Here is a 15,879-nt window from a genome sequence, read left to right as displayed (position 1 = left end):
GGGTCTCATGTTCTACAAACTTATTCATGGATCCCAACGACCTGCTCACGCGAACGTACTGCACACACACCGCTCGTCACACGCACAGCGCAACGAGGAGTTGCACGGCGCACTGGTGGCGGCGTGCGGCGTGCTGGGCCTGCAGCCGGTGCCGCCCTTCGTGTCCAAGGCCATCCAGCTGTGGGACACCTTCCACGTGCGCTTCGGAGCCATGCTGGTGAGGGCTCGCGCACATGCCATCTTCCGAGGATTCCACAATGCCACCCGTCGATGCCACCCCCTCCCGATGTCCATTTCCTACCTGCGACAGCCTGGCCCATGCCCACTGTGTCCATGTGCGTCCATGTGTGTCAAGCATTGTTTGACCCTGTAGCCTTGGCGACCGCAGGTGGGCCCTCCGGGCGGCGGCAAGACCTGCATCTACCGCACCCTGGCCGAGGCCATCACGCGCCTGAGTGGCGTCACCACCTTCCAAGCCGCCATCTCAGAAGCCAGCTTCTTCCTTGGTGGCGGCGGCGGCCACAGCGACCTGGCCACTGCCGTCTCCAGCTTCCCAGCCAAGTTCGCCGCAAGCCCCGGCGGCATGGGTGGCGGCGCCGGCGGCGCCGGTGGTGGTGGAGGCGGCGGGCTCCTAAATGAGCGCAGCGTCGCGGGCGGCGGTGCGGGGGCGGATCCTGACAGCCCGTACCACCCCGTACACACGTACGTCGTGAATCCGAAATCCATCTCGTTAGGGGAGCTGTACGGGTCGTACAACACCGCCACAAACGAGTGGCAGGACGGGCTGGCGTCATGCATCATCCGCGGCGCGGTGGTGGAGGGGCAGAGCAACCCCGACCTGCAGTGGGTGGTGTTCGACGGGCCCGTGGACACGGTGTGGGTCGAGAACATGAACACCGGTGAGCTGTCATGGCCTGCAATGCCGTCGCCTGAATCTCGTGTGTCTGTATCGCGTGTTGCCAATAAGCACAGTAAACGCTACCCTTGCTTTGGCATGTCACCGGCTCTCTCTAGGCACCGCGCTCCCTTCCACTCTTCCAAATCTTTAGCCTGCCTGCACCGCCAACAAGGACCCAAACCACCTTGCGACTTCTTCGCGTATGCAACGCAGTGCTGGACGACAACTGCATGCTGTGCCTGCCCAACGGCGAGCGCATCAAGCTGGACCCGGCGTCCATGCGGGTGCTGTTCGAGGTGGCGGACCTTGTCGCCGCCTCGCCCGCCACCGTGTCGCGCTGTGGCATGGTGTACGTCACACCCGACGACATGGGCTGGCGGCCCTACGTCAGGTGGGTGCGGCGCCGCCGCGCTGTTGTGGGATGCTGCGCCCCAGCGGAGGCGCCTGCCTCGCCGCCCTGCACCTGTAGCAGCTCTCGCCCGTGTTTCTGCATGTCAGAAGTGCATTGCCGGCATGCGTCGCTGAGCCGTGTTGCCCGTGCCGCCGTGCTGTGCTGTCGGCGCGCCCACAGGTCATGGATGGACCGGCTGCCAGCCATCTTCCACAACGCGCTCAACCCGCAGGACCCCGCCGCCGGCTTCGCCAGCAGCACCACCGGCCAGGGCACAGCCACCGACTACGGCGAGCAGGGCAGCCCGCCCGCCGGCCACCGCGGCCCCTCGGTTTCCGCCGGCGCCGCCGCAGGCGGCGACGGTGTCGCCGCCCCCGGCGTCAACCCCTTCCTCGCCGCGGCACAAGCCGCGGCCGCCGGCAGCCCTGGCGGCCGGGGCCCTGCTGAGGCGCTTGGCGCCGAGGCCAGCGGCTCGCCGCCGCTCGCGCGGCGGCCCTCCGCCGGCGTGCTGCAGTACCTGCAGGGCCTGTTTGACAAGTTCTTGGACCCGCTGCTGGCGCATGCGCGCAAGCGCGGCGAGGCGGCGGTGGCCACGTGCGAAGTGGCGCTGGTGTCCGCCACCTGCTCGCTGCTGCAGACGCTGCTGCTCAGCACGCAGCTGCAGGGCCACCCGGGCGCGGAGGGCGCCTCGCTGCGCAAGCACGGTGCCGGCTTCGGCCTGCGCGCCGCCGCCACCACGCTCCTCGGTGCCGCCTCCGTGGCGGCGAGCCACGCGGCAGGCGGGCTCGGCGGCGCAGCCGCCGGCGGGCAGAGCGGCGCTGCGGCCTCCGCCTCCGCCTTCGCGACAGCCTCAACGCCCTACAAGGACCCGCTGCTGGACCTGACGTCGGAGGAGCCCAGCGAAACGACGCAGGTGGCACTGAACTACATCTTTGCTTTCGCGGCAGTTTGGGGTGTGGGCGGCAGCCTGTCTCCGGCGTGCTGGGAGGCGTTTGACGGCGCCGCCAAAGACCTGTTCGAGGGCACCGCCAACTACCCGGGCGGCTCCGGCACTGTTTTCGACTACCATCTTGACTACCACAAGTGAGTGAGGAGGGAACAGGATCAGGGGGGTGACAGGACAGGATGCGTGTAAGTGTAGTCAGGGACGCGGCAGCGCAGAGGTCAAGTGCCGGGCGGTGAGGTGCAGGGTATTGCTGGCGAGGGGCGGTGAGGTCTGGAGTGCCCGGTGCCAGGTACCGGGGTGGTGCTGCGTGTTTCTGTAGCTAGGCGGGTCCACTGAAACCCTCAATCCCAACCCCTGGCAGGAACTTTGCGTTGACGCCGTGGGAGGCGGCGGTGCCTGCCTACGCCTTCCGACCCGAGGTGCGCTACTTTGACATCCTGGTCCCAACCGCCGACACCACCCGCTATGGCGCGCTGCTCAGCTGCCTGCTGGCCGTCAACCGGCCCGTGCTGCTGACGGGGCCGTCCGGCAGCGGCAAGTCGGCCCTGGTGCGCAGCTGTCTCAGCAGACTGCAGGTGGGTGCTTCCCGATTGTCTGCGCCGTCCCCCCTGCCCTGTACAATTCTTGTAGCATTGCATGGCCCCTGTGTTGTCCCCTCTCTGATTGCCGACTCAACCTGTTATACTTCTTCTTTGTCCTTTTGTATTCCGCGGCATGCTGCAGGCGGGCGGCGGCGTCATCCCCACAACAGTGTACTTCTCGGCGCAGACCTCCGCCGCCACGGTGCAGGCGCAGCTGGAGGGGCAGCTGGAGAAGAAGCGCAAGCGCCGCTTCGGTGCGCCCGCCGGCCGCCGCCTGCTGCTGTTCGTGGACGACGTCAACCTGCCCGCGCGCGACGCCGCCAGTGGCGCCCAGCCGCCCATCGAGCTGCTGCGACACCTGCAGGACTTCAGGTGGGTGGTGGGGAACTTGGGGGGGGGGCAGCTTCCCTTCCCTCTCCCTTTGTCCCTGGGACCTGCACCTGATGTTCGCGCCTGCCCTAGCGCGCTGCCCAATCGAAGGACACGCAAACGCCGGACCAGGCTCTGCTGACGTACTACTTTAAGTGTACATTTCTTTGTTACTTTGCAGGGGCGTGTACGACCGAAAGAAGCTATTTTGGAAGGAGGTGGACGACAGCGTGGTGCTGCTGGCCGCCTGCGGCCCGCCCGGCGGCGGCCGCCAGGAGATGAGCCCGCGCTTCGTGCGGCACTTCAGCCTGCTGTCCATGCCGCCCACCAGCGAGGTGGCGCTGCGCACCATCTTTGGCGCCATCATGGGCGGCTTCCTGGACCTGCACTTCCCGCCGGGTACGCGAGCGGGGTTGGCGCGGGGCGGAGTAGGGGGCGGCGAGCAGTCTGGAGGGCGCTGGGGAGTCGGGGTATTGTGGGACTTCGCGCGTTACCGTGTAGCCAATCACGCATTGAAGGGGGTGATGCGCGGTCCGGTCCTTACGCGATGGAACCGTGGCGCTGATGCCTGCCGTGCGGTTGACGTGTGCGCGCAGACGTGCGCACGCGCATGCTGCGGCCGCTGGTGGACACGTCTGTGGAGGTCTACTCGCACGTGTGCGCCGAGCTGCTGCCCACGCCTGCCAAGAGCCACTACACCTTTTCGCTGCGCGACGTCAGCAAGGCCTTCCAGGGCATGCTGGCCATCCGGCCCAACCAGTGCGGCCCCGGCGACCCGCGCGGCACACTCATGCGGCTGTGGGTGCACGAGCACATGCGCGTGTACCACGACAGGTGGGTGGGTGTGATTTGCGAGTTTTGGTGTCAGTTTCGGCGAGGTATGCGGGCAGGGCGGCGCTTGTAATGGGCTTGCGTGCGTGAGAGGGCACGAACCTGTGGAGAGGGGATGAGGATATGCTCTGGGCGGCACCGAGCCGCAGATGCCCAGTCCAGGTAGGCGTCCCTCCACGACCACCACCACGCACCCTATGCACACACACACACACACAAACACACACACACACACACATACACACACACACACACACAGGCTGGTGAATGACGTGGACAAGTCGTTCTTCAAGGGCCTGCTGTACGACCTGCTACGCATGCGCTTCGACACGCGTGACGAGTACGACAAGTTCTTCTCGCCGGCCTCGCCCATCCTGTTCGGTGCGTCGCCGTTGTGGGTTTTCGTGCTCTCGTCCATATGCTCTTCATGACGCTTTCATTCATGTAGGGGATGGGTTGAGGCTGCTATGCGGCGATTACTGGTGCGGCCAGGTATGAACTGTCCGCCTCACGTGCATGCTGCCTGCAGGTGACTTCCTGAAGCGTGGTGGCACGCGCGATGAGCGCGTGTATGCCGAGGTGCGGGACGTGCCCCGTCTGGGCCGAGTGCTGGAGGTGAGTTCTGCGGCGGTGCAAGGAAAGGAATGCTTGGGTGCAAGTCACTCAGCCGCATGCTTACACACACACACACACACACACACACACACACACACACACACACACACACACACACACACGCACATGCCTCACATTCACCTAACTCTATCTCCCTCGCGTTAACTCTTACATCTTACTCACCTGCTGCCGCCCTCCCCCTCTCGGCCCAGGGCGACCTGGACGAGTACAACGCGGGCGGCTCGGGCCCCCGCATGGACCTGGTCCTCTTCATGGACGCGGTGGAGCACATCACCCGCATCGCGCGCATCCTGCGCCAGCCGCGCGGCAACGCCATGCTGGTGGGCGTGGGCGGCAGCGGCAAGCAGTCGCTGGCGCGCTTCGCGGCGTTCCTGGCGGACACGCAGGTGTTCACGCTGGAGCTCAGCCGCGGCTACGGCGTGGTGGAGTTCCGGGAGGACATCAAGAAGCTGTACAGGTGCGAGCGCCTGCCCGGGGTGGGAGTGTTGTTGACTTTGGTGTTGGGGATGTGAGATGGTGAGAGTGGTGTGGTGGTGAGACGGTGCGTGGTGCCGAGCGAGGAATACGTGGCACAGGGTGTGTAAATACCAGCCCGCATTAAACCAAACCAGGCCAGACTCGCGGAGCACAGGGGGCGGGGTAGAGGTGCAGGCTGCGGTCGCGGCGGCAACGTTGACGTTGTGGTGAAGCACGCCCCGTGCTCTGCATCTTGTCGCCCTCACGCTGGGCGTGCGCCTGTGCATTTGTCGGACCGCCATGCCACCCACACAACGCCGGGCTGTATGATGCGCTGCATTTACTTTGTGACTTACCATCTCCATTATGATCATCCCTTGCGTGCGTGTGTGTGTGTGTGTGTGTGTGTGTGTGTGTGTGTGTGTGTGTGTCCCCTCGCAGGCTTGCGGGCATCGAGGGCAAGCCGGTGGCGTTCCTGCTGCCGGAGCAGCACATCGTGCTGGAGTGCTTTGTGGAGGATGTGTCCAACCTGGTCTCCAGCGGGGAGATCACGGGGCTGTTCGGAACCGACGAGCGCGAGAAGATATTTGGCGACCTGCGCAGCTGGGCCGCGGCACAGGCAAGCCACCGCTGACTGTCCGCACCTTGACGGACGCTCCCGCTAGCCCAGCCCACCTTGCTGCAAATCCCCATTCGCGCCCGGGCCAAGATGCACATAGTTCCATTGCTAAATTCACGCACTGCTACCTGAACCTGCGCGCCCTGCATCACGCTGTTGGCCAGGGCCTGGAGGACACGCGCGAGGCCATGTGGCGCGCCTTCGTCGACCGCGTGCGCGACAACCTGCACCTGGTGCTGGCGCTCAGCCCCGTGGGCGAGGCCTTCCGCGAGCGCTGCCGCCGCTTCCCCAGCCTGCTGGCGGCCACCTCGGTGGACTGGTTTAGCGAGTGGCCGCAGGTGCGAGGGCCGGGCTGGGTGGGCATAGGTTGCGGAAAGGTGTGCGCTCGTATAACAGGGCGCGCACGGTATAGTTGGAAAGTTGGGTGATCGAGGTAAGCACAAACGTGTTCTTTGCGGCTCACTGTGAAGGATCCTGCTACCACGTTTAACGTGGCCTCATTTACAGCTGCCCTACGCCCGCACCCCCGCCCCTTTCCCCCGCTTCCCCCCGCCCGGCTGCAGGAGGCGCTCATGTCTGTGAGCACGCGCTTCCTGGAGCAGCAGGAGCTGGGCGGGCCAGGCGTGATGAAGGCGCTGGCGCAGGCTTGTGTGGACATCCACACCAGCGTGGTGGCGGCGGCGTCGCGCTATTACCTGGAGCTGCGGCGGCGGTACTACGTGACGCCGCGGTTCTACCTGGACCTGCTGCACCTGTACACATCGCTGCTGGCGGCCAGGAGGCAGGCGAGTGCGGGCTTGATTGAGGGGGGGAGGGAGGGAGCGAGGGAATGAGGGCGGAGGTATGACACGACGGCGTGCACGGCATTCATGCTTGAAGTTTTGGGGTAGGTACACATCAGAACACGCCGTTGCAGCGCAATGCACGGAGCTTCATGGACCATGCCAGGCTGCCACTCACTCTGTGCGTGTGCGCGTGCGTGTTGGGTGCGCAGGAGACGGCTGTGGCGCGCGAGCGGTTGCTGGGCGGCGTGTCCAAGCTGACCGCCACCAACACCACAGTGGAGGAGATGCGCACGGCGCTGCGGCTGCTGCAGCCCGTGCTGGCGGACAAGACCGAGGCCACGCAGCGGCTGCTGGAGCAGGTGACGCACGAGCAGTACGAGGCGGAGCACGTGCGCGCGGCGGTGGCGGGCGAGGAGGCGGACGTCAAGGCGCAGGCGGCCAAGCTGGCGGCGCTCAAGGTGCGGGCGTGTGTAGGAGGGCGTAGGGGTTGCGTCCTTTGTGGACGAGCGCCTCTGCCTCGTGCATTGCTCGCGCCGTTGATTAGGCGGTGGCAAAATGAGCCAACGGTACACGCTTTAATTGCTATCATCATCCCGCCGCAGGACGAGGCGCAGGCTGACCTGGAGGAGGTGCTGCCCGCGCTGGAGGCGGCGGAGCGGGCCCTGAGCGCCCTGAACAAGACCGACATCATCGAGATCAAGACCTTCACCAAGCCGCCCGCGCTGGTGCAGACCACCATGGAGGCCGTGTGCATCCTACTGCAGGTGCGGGTGTGCGGGTGTACTGGGGTGCGGTTGTGCGGGTGCGTGACGTATGCGATGTGCATGCGCGCGTACTCCTCTGCTTGCACCTGTGACTGCTTCTACTACTGCTGCCGCTTCCCTAAACGTGTCACGGTACTATGTGGCGCGTAGCCACCAAGTTCCCAGTACCATTAATCTTATACCAACAGTACCATAGCCGCATCTCTCACCTGCTTGCAAACCTGTCCTCCTGCTCCCGACCACCGCCACCACCCGCACCACCACAGGAGCGCGCGGACTGGGACACCGCCAAGCGGCTGCTGGGCGAGGCCACCTTCATCAAGCGGCTCATGGAGTACGACCGCGACAACATCCCGGACAAGGTGGTGCGCTCGCTGAAGCGCGTCATCGACGACCCCACCTTCACGCCCGACCAGGTGGCCAAGCAGTCCAAGGCCGCGCAGTCGCTGTGCCTGTGGGTGCGCGCCATGGACACCTACGCGCGCGTCATCCGCGTGGTCGAGCCCAAGCGGTGAGTGTGGGAGTGTGGGAATGTGGGAGTTGGCAGGACGGTCCAGCGCTGGAGCCGTGAAGGCGCTGCTCGGTGCGGGCTGACTTGGCCATGCGCACGTGCTTTGCTAGCCACGGATGTGCGCTGCTTCTCAGCAGCCTGCTGCATAACCCCGGAAGCCAACCATCCTGGCGGCGCCGGTGCTGCCGTGCTTGCCGGCCGGCGCGCTGTCCTGGCTCTCCCTCGACGACGTGCCCTCCACTCCACACCACCCCTCCACTCCACACCCCTCCACAACAACCCTTCCACTCCACACCGCCCCTCCACTCCACAACCTTCCACACCGCCCCTCCACACCGCTCCTCCACACCGCCCCCCTCCACTCCGCAGCGCCGCGCTGGCCACGGCCCAGGAGCGGCTGGGCGCCATGAATGGCGCGCTGCTGGCCAAGCAGCGGCAGCTGGGCGAGCTGGAGGCGCGAGTGGCCACACTGCAGGAGCAGCTGCAGGTGGGGCAGGGGGGGGGGGGGTTGCAAGGATTGGTACAGAGAAGTGTAGCGAAGTAGACAGCAGGTGTGGTGTTAGGGGGGAAAAGGGTGTGGGGGATGGGGCGAGGAGTGTGTGAATGCAGCCTGGGGTGGGCGGAGAGGCAGGGGCGTGGCCGAGCGAGCATGACGGGGCTGCGAGCCGCCACACTGGGTTCGCCGCCACCGCTGCCACGCCACGCCTCAACTTACTTGCCGCCCTGCCCCGCGCCCTGTGTCATGCCGTGTTTCTCCCCCCCCCACCCATCAATTGGTTTGGTTCAGCTTGGGCTGGTACTTACAACCGCTCACCCCGAACCCCAACCCCCGCAGTCCACGCAAGAGGAGCTGCACAGCCTGCAGCACCAGGCCGAGCTCAGCCAGCGGCGGCTGGTGCGCGCCGAGAAGCTGACGGGCGCGCTGGCGGACGAGTCGGTGCGCTGGGCGGCGCAGGCGGAGCGCATGACCACCACCCTGCACCTGCTGGTGGGGGACGTGTTCCTGGCGGCAGCGGCGGTCAGCTACCTGGGCGCCTTCACAGGTGCGTGCGTGCGTGTGTGCGTGTGTGTGGGCACGCGGGCATGCAGGCGCGTGTGCGCACGTGCACGATGTTTGGGTACATGGTACGGTAGTCAAGCGAGGGATTACGAGGAGAGCAGAGGGATCTGCAGATGGGCGTGTTCAATGTCATAGTGCTTGTGTATGTGCTATGCCACGGCCACGGCCGTGATCAACTCGCTGTCCTTGCCCCGCGCGTGTGTGCCCGCCGCCCAGGCCCCTACCGCGACGCGCTGGTTCGCGGCTGGGTGGCTCGCTGCCGCGCCGCCTCCATCCCCATGGCAGTGGCTGTGGCGGGCGGCGAGCCCTTCAACCTGGCGGCCACCCTGGCCACACCCGTGCAGATCCGCGACTGGGGCATGCAGGTGCGAGGGGCGGGAGCTGGGGTGGGTTGCGGGTGAGGGCCTGAGGCGCGGGCTCGAGCTGGCCGGGGAAGCGCTCGCCGTCTTACGCAGATGGATTTAGTTGCAAACGTAGCCCTAAGCCACCAATACACCTGCACAACCCCGTCCCCGCTTCCATCCTTCAGCATGCCCCCTCCTTAACCGCCCCTCTCTCCGCCCTCCTTATCCGCCCCCCTCGCCGCCTTCCTTAACCGCCCTCTCCGCCCTCCTTAACCTCCAGGGCCTGCCCACGGACTCGCTGTCAGTGGACAACGGCGTGCTGGTCACACGCGGCAGCCGCTGGCCGCTGTGCATCGACCCGCAGGACCAGGCCGGACGCTGGATCAAAGCCATGGAGCTGAAAAACAACATCCGCTGCATCCGCATGTCCGACTCGGCGCCAGGGGCGGGCGCAGGTGGTGGCGGCGGCAGCGCTGTGACGACGAGCGGCGCCGCGGCCGCCACGACGAGCGGCGACAAGGCTGCTGGTGGCGGTGCGGGAGGGGCGGGAGGAGGAGGAGGCGCGGCGGCCGCCGCGGCGGCGGCGGGGCTGACGGGTGGCAGTGGCGGCGGGCTGCCGCTGCACCTGATTGAGCAGTGTGTGCGGCTGGGCCAGCCGGTGCTGCTGGAGGATGTGGGTGAGGGGCAGCTGGACCCCGCGCTGGAGCCGCTGCTCACAAAGGCCACCTACACGCAAGGTGAGCGGCACCCAACGTCGTCTCATTGCGCCTCCTCCGGCACACAGTACACCGCATCGTGCTTAGCAGATTCTGTGCACAGTGACAGTACTGCTTTGCATGCGCTCTGCATGTTATTGTTTCCCATGTGAGCACCTCCCGACTACACTGTGTCACCTCTGGCACCTCCGGCTCCCCTCTCCTCGCCCATGATGATGATGGGACGTTTTGCATCGGGCCCGGGCACATGATCCCACCCCTGCCAGGCACCCGGCTGCTCCTGAAGCTGGGTGACGTGGAGGTGGACTACGACCCGCGCTTCCGGCTGTACCTGGCCACACGGCTGCCCAACCCGCACTACCTGCCGGAGGTGTGCATCAAAGTCAACCTCATCAACTTCACCGTCACGCCCAAGGTGCGGCGGGGGCGGCTTGTTCGCTGCCTGGATGGCGCGAGCGGGCACGGGAGGTTGGGAAGGGGCAAGGGTGGTGGTTGCGCTGCGAGCATAGCTCTTCAACGGGTGCAGGGTTAGCAGGTAGCTTGTATAAGCACATGCACTGAGTACGGTACGGCAATGGCTGATCCGCCTGCCCCCGCATCAGCACAGCACCTCACCTCTCCGCCGCCTCCACCACCCCACGGCGCCCCCTCTCTCCCTCTCCTCCTCCTTCTCACCCCAGGGCCTGGAGGACCAGCTCCTGGGTGACGTGGTGCGCCACGAGCGGCCCGACCTGGAGGAGGCCAAGGACCGGCTGGTGGTGAGCCTGTCCGCCGACAAGCGCCAGCTGGGCGAGCTGGAGGACCGCATCCTGCAGCTGCTGCAGCAGGCGGACGCAGGCGGGCTGCTGGACGACGAGCAGCTCATCGCCACGCTGAACGACGCCAAGCAGACCAGCGGTGGGTTGGGTGCCTTGGTTGTGATGTATCGTATACGGTAGCGCAGGGTTGTCGTGAGCTTGGCAGCACAGGGCTACCTGCCCCGCGCCAGGCGTGCGTTGACAAGGCTTTAGGAGGAGCGTCACAGACTTGAGCGGTCATTCTGCCAGAAGCCCTGCTGTACGCTGTCACTTCGCACGTAGCGAGTGTTTCCTCTCCTTCTGCAACAACGCCCGGACAGGCATCATCGCGACGCGTGTGGCCGAGGCGGAGGCAACCGAGCGCGCCATAAACGAGGCGCGGGAGGTGTACCGGCCCGTGCCCGCGCGCGGCTCGCTGCTGTATTTCGTGACGGCGGAGCTGTCCGCCATCGACCCCATGTACCAGACCAGCCTGGCGGCCTTCGTGCGCATGTTCGGGCACTGCCTGGACGCCGCGCCGCGCGCCGACGACCTGGCGGCGCGGCTGCGAGTGCTCATGGACACAACGACGGACTACGTCTACCGCTCGGTGTGCAGGTGGGTGCGCAGGCGGGGGTTGCTACTACTGGAGGGGGGACCTGGCGGGTGCGGAGCCAGGCACAGTCGCGTGCGGACTCGTTCTAGGTCCGTGAACATCGTGTGTGCAGTATGCTGGGTGCTGACTGCTTTACACACACCGGTGCCGGTACGCAGGGGCCTGTTTGACAGCCACAAGCTGCTCTACTCATTCCTCATCAGCGCCGCCGTGGAGCGCCAGGCGGGGGTGGTGTCGCCCGCCGAGTGGAACTACCTGCTCCGAGGAGGCCGCGGCGCCGCAGCCGCAGCCGGGGGACCGGCATCAGGCGCGTCAGGCGGCGGCTATGGCGCTGGCGGTGGCGGCGGCGGTGCTGCCTTCCAGCCGTTCGGCCAGGCCGGGGCAGCGGCGGGGGCGGCTGCGTCGTTCCAGCTGCCGGTGTCGGCGCCGCCGGAGATGGCTGCCTGGGCGCCGCCGGGGTGCTGGGACGCGCTGGTGGCGCTGGAGGCGGCGGTGCCGCACGTCTTTGGCGGACTGCCCATGGCTGTGGCGGCGCACGTGAGTTGGCTGACAAGGATGCACCGTATTCATGTATCCTGTTGTCGGAATATGGTTGGTCATTGGTGCTATAGCTCATTGTTTTACACGGCTCTCCTCTTTTAAACCTCGCAGCCCGACGCATGGCGTTCGTTCGCGGAGTCGCCGGCGCCCGACCGCCTTGACGCCTCGCAGCTGCTGTTCACGCCCGGCGCCACGCCCGCCGCCTCCGCCGCTACATCCATGTCCGGAGCCGGCACCGCCACCGGCATGGGCGGCGCGGGCGGCGGGCGGCAGCTGGCGGGTGTGCCCGAGGGCGATGAGGGCGAGGAGGGCGGCGAGGGGCCGGTGCTGGCCAGGTCGATATCGCAGGTGCTGCCGGAGGGCGGCGGCGCTGACGTGCCAGCCCGGCTGACCGCCTTCCAGATGCTGCTGCTGGTCAAGGTGTTTTGTGAGGGCCGGCTGCTGGCAGCCATCCGGCGGTGAGCGGTCATTGCGGGGCATGTCCTTGTGGGGAATGATGGGTTGATCTTGGCGATGGGCTTTGCACGCCGCCTTGCTTACAGTGATGCCCTAGCAATCGGAGGGACTCCTCTGTGCTGGCCTCACCGCTTGGGCCCATAGGCCTCCACCAGGCCTTTGCCCGCCAATCACACCTCTCCATTCCCACGTCCGCACACCGCACACCCCTCCATTCCCACATCCCCACAACCCCCAACTTTTCGTTGGGCCCGGGCACATAACCCCCTCCCTCCCCCACTTCCCCGCTCCCGCCTCCCCTGCGCAGCTACGTGTCGGGCTGCCTGGGCCCCGCCTTCACAGAGCCGCCGCCCGCCTCCCTGCCCGAGCTGTTCACCGACTCCTCCCCCGCCACCCCCATCATCTTCATCCTCAGCCAGGGCGTCGACCCCAGCCCCGCCATCCGCCGCTTCGCCACCAGCCAGGGCCGCTCCGCCGCCGGCGCGCCCGGCCGCGGGCTGCACATGATCAGCCTGGGCCAGGGCCAGGGCCCACGTGCCGAGGCGCTCATCGCGCAGGCGGTCAAGGCCGGCGACTGGGTGTGCCTGCAGAACTGCCACCTGGCCGCCAGCTGGATGCCGCGACTGGAGCGACTGGTGGAGGAGCTGCAGGTGCGCTGCTTTGTGTGGTGTGTGTGCGTGTTTGCGTGTGTGTGTGTGTGTGTGTGTGTGTGTGTGTGTGTGTGTATGTGCGTGGCTGTGTGTGGCTGTGGGCAGGTGGCGGCGGTAGCGAGCAGGTATAGGCTGTAGCGGGTGGTTGTGGGCAGTTGCGGGTGGTTGTGGGCGGTTGCGGGTGGTTGCGAGCGGTTGCGGGCAAGTGTTGTTTGTTGCGGGCAGGTGTAGGCGGTTGCAGGCGGGTGATGCGGGCAGGACCGCATGGAAACGATGGGGCCTTGCTCACTCCTCCAGCTTGCCCACCCTTCCCATCGTGAACCCCTTGCGCAGGCCCGCTACTCGAAGCAAATCCAGTTCAGCAACCGCCTGGGTCTCAAGCTGGGCTCGCCCGACGGTCCCGCCTCCCCCGCACACGCCCACCCCGCACCCTCCGGCCCCTCTGCCTCCGGAGCCTCCACCTCCGCCCCGGCCACGTCGCTGACGGCGGAGCAGCTGCTGGCAGCTGCCGCGGCGGGCGCCTCGCCGCTGTCGCTGTACGACGTGCACCCCGACTTCCGGTTGTGGCTGACCAGCATGCCCACGCCCGCGTTCCCGGTGCCGGTGCTGCAGAGCGCCGTCAAGACCACCATGGAGGCGCCCAAGGGTGCGTGCGTGCGAGCATACGTGCGTGTGTGTGTGTGTGTGTGTGTGTGTGTGTGTGTGTGTGTGTGTGTGTGTGTGTTGAACAACGAAACGGAAAAGAGGCCTGCGTGCGTGTGCCTGGTGTGATGGTAACGATAATGCAGCAACTAACCGGCAGAAGAGACACGCTCCGGGTATGTTAATTTGCGCCGCCTGTTGTCTGCAGGTGTGCGCGCCAACCTTCTCCGCATCTACGGCGAGCTGTCAGACGCCGTGCTGCAGATGGGCCGCGGCCTGGGCGCGGGCCCAGGCGGCGGCGGCGACCCGTCAGACCCCAGTGGCCACGGCACCACGCCGCCTGATGCCAGCGCCTCTCTGCCTTCGGCAGCAGGCACGGCCGCCGGCGCCAGCCGGCGGCTGCTGGCGCTGCAGCTGGCGCCGCCGCCGCGCACGCCGCCCTCAGTGACCGGGCCCGACGGCTCGCCCCTGCCGCTGCACGTGCTCGCGCACCAGATGAGCATGGGCCGCGGCCTGTTGGGCGCCGCCGGCGGCAAAGCCGGCGCCGCGGCGGACGCCGTGTCGGAAGCGGACGCGATGGCGGCGGCGCAGGCGGCCGCCGACGCAGCAGCGGTACGGCAGGGCGGCCAGCCGGCCTCGGTGGCGGCGGCGGTGGGGCCGCAGTGGCGCAAGCTGCTGCTGTCGTGCGCGCTGTTCCACGCCGTGCTGCAGGAGCGGCGGCGCTTCGGGCCACTGGGCTGGAACGTGCGGTACGAGTTCAGCGACGGCGACTTGTCAGCGGCCATGCGCACGCTGCAGATGTTCCTGGTGGAGGGTGCGGCTGCGGCTTCCACCTCCGCCTCGCCAGGAGCGGCGGGAGCAGGGGCCGCCGGGCTCACGGGCATGCGGCCCGCCGCGGGGTCTCGCGGCGGCAGTGTGTTTGACGCTACGCCGCCGTGGGACCTGCGCAGTGGCGGCCTGTCCGCGGCGTCGCTTGGGGGCAGCGGCGTGGGCGGAATGGGAGGAGTGGGGGGCGGTGGAGGCGTGGGGTTGTCGCCTGGGAGCTCCCACGGCGACATACCCTGGGACGCGCTGCAGTACGTCACAGGCGACATCGTGTACGGAGGCCGTGTGACCGATGAGAACGACCGGCGGCTGCTGAGCTGCCTGCTTCGGCGCTTCTACACGCCCGCTGTGCTGCGTGACGGGTACGCCTTTTGCCCCTCCACATCCTTACCTGGCGGCGGCGCCGCCGCTGGTGGCGGCGGCGCCGCTGGCGCCGGGGGCGGCGGCAGGGCCCGCGGCCACGAGACGGCGGCGGCCGCCGCCGGCGCGTACCGCCAGCCGCTGGATGGCGACCACGGCTGGTACATGTCGTACTGCCGGTCGCTGCCGTACTCGGACTCGCCCGAGGTGTTCGGGCTTCACGCCAATGCCGACATCCGGCTGCAGCTGCAGGAGTCGCGCACGCTGCTGGACACGGTGCTGTCCATCCAGCCGCGCGTGGTCGCGTCCACCGCCGCCGACGGCATGGGCGCGCCCGCGACGCCGGCGCACGCGCAAGCAGCGGACCCGCTGGCCAGCGTGGGCGGCAGCGCGGTGCGGCTGCCCGGCGGCGTGCCCGGCCGACTTTCTACATCGGTGCTGCCGCCGCCGGGAAGCGGCGCCGCAGCGGCGCATGTCACTGCGGCGGCGGCCGCCGCGGCGCGGCAGCACCGCCACACCACCAGCTCCATGCCCGCCTTTGGCGTCCCCAATTCCGCCCCCGGCGCCGTCTACGGCCGCCCGTCCTCCGCCGCCCCCCTGGCTTCCGCGCCGCCAGGCCTTGACGGCGGCGGCTTCTCCGGGCCAGGCGGCGGCGGCTTCGCGGAGCGCACTGCTGACGACATCACAGCCGACCTGGCGGCCGAGATTGCGGGGCTGCTGCCGCCGCCGCTGACGCGCGAGAGCGCCGCCACCGGCGCCGCTGACCCGTTTGCGCCGCTGCCGTCGGGCCACGACAACAGCTTGGGGGTGGTGCTGACGCAGGAGATGGAGCGGCTCAACGCGCTGCGGGCGCTGCTGGCCAAGAGCCTGGACGAGCTGGGGCGGGCGCTGCGGGGCCTGGCCGTCAGCAGTGCGGAGCTCGAGGTGCGGCAGGGGACTGGAGCATTGTAATGATAATATTAGATGAATGGCTAGATGCAGCCTTGTGGGTGTATGAGCGGTCGGGCAATGAGGGGCTGGAACCCGCACGCGTCAGCCCTGCCAAGGGGGCTTTGGCTCCACCGCTGTGTCTGCTCAGCTTGTGGCGTTGTCGGCATGCTGACGGAC

General features: G+C 67.6%; 1 protein-coding gene across 1 annotated transcript in view; it reads left to right on the top strand.

The window, feature by feature from the left end:
* CHLRE_06g265950v5 (uncharacterized protein) overlaps window positions 1–15,879 on the top strand; it is a 31,985-nt gene that overhangs the window by 14,187 nt on the left and 1,919 nt on the right. The window contains exons 34-62 of the mRNA XM_043062858.1: window positions 89–217; window positions 389–899; window positions 1,112–1,289; window positions 1,470–2,372; window positions 2,597–2,810; window positions 2,959–3,188; window positions 3,367–3,584; window positions 3,782–4,019; window positions 4,276–4,397; window positions 4,546–4,631; window positions 4,844–5,109; window positions 5,550–5,727; window positions 5,892–6,065; window positions 6,291–6,512; window positions 6,722–6,970; window positions 7,115–7,276; window positions 7,543–7,787; window positions 8,157–8,274; window positions 8,623–8,830; window positions 9,064–9,212; window positions 9,472–9,928; window positions 10,174–10,322; window positions 10,588–10,804; window positions 11,025–11,301; window positions 11,458–11,836; window positions 11,951–12,297; window positions 12,603–12,945; window positions 13,279–13,591; window positions 13,796–15,696. Coding sequence (XP_042923564.1) covers window positions 89–217; window positions 389–899; window positions 1,112–1,289; window positions 1,470–2,372; window positions 2,597–2,810; window positions 2,959–3,188; window positions 3,367–3,584; window positions 3,782–4,019; window positions 4,276–4,397; window positions 4,546–4,631; window positions 4,844–5,109; window positions 5,550–5,727; window positions 5,892–6,065; window positions 6,291–6,512; window positions 6,722–6,970; window positions 7,115–7,276; window positions 7,543–7,787; window positions 8,157–8,274; window positions 8,623–8,830; window positions 9,064–9,212; window positions 9,472–9,928; window positions 10,174–10,322; window positions 10,588–10,804; window positions 11,025–11,301; window positions 11,458–11,836; window positions 11,951–12,297; window positions 12,603–12,945; window positions 13,279–13,591; window positions 13,796–15,696 — 9,183 coding nt within the window. The remainder of the gene's footprint in view (window positions 1–88; window positions 218–388; window positions 900–1,111; window positions 1,290–1,469; window positions 2,373–2,596; window positions 2,811–2,958; window positions 3,189–3,366; window positions 3,585–3,781; window positions 4,020–4,275; window positions 4,398–4,545; window positions 4,632–4,843; window positions 5,110–5,549; window positions 5,728–5,891; window positions 6,066–6,290; window positions 6,513–6,721; window positions 6,971–7,114; window positions 7,277–7,542; window positions 7,788–8,156; window positions 8,275–8,622; window positions 8,831–9,063; window positions 9,213–9,471; window positions 9,929–10,173; window positions 10,323–10,587; window positions 10,805–11,024; window positions 11,302–11,457; window positions 11,837–11,950; window positions 12,298–12,602; window positions 12,946–13,278; window positions 13,592–13,795; window positions 15,697–15,879) is intronic.

The sequence above is a fragment of the Chlamydomonas reinhardtii genome, chromosome 6 (genome assembly GCF_000002595.2).
Source record: "Chlamydomonas reinhardtii strain CC-503 cw92 mt+ chromosome 6, whole genome shotgun sequence".
NCBI classification, from domain to species: Eukaryota; Viridiplantae; Chlorophyta; class Chlorophyceae; order Chlamydomonadales; family Chlamydomonadaceae; genus Chlamydomonas; species Chlamydomonas reinhardtii.
This window is presented reverse-complemented; position numbering and strand designations above follow the sequence as displayed.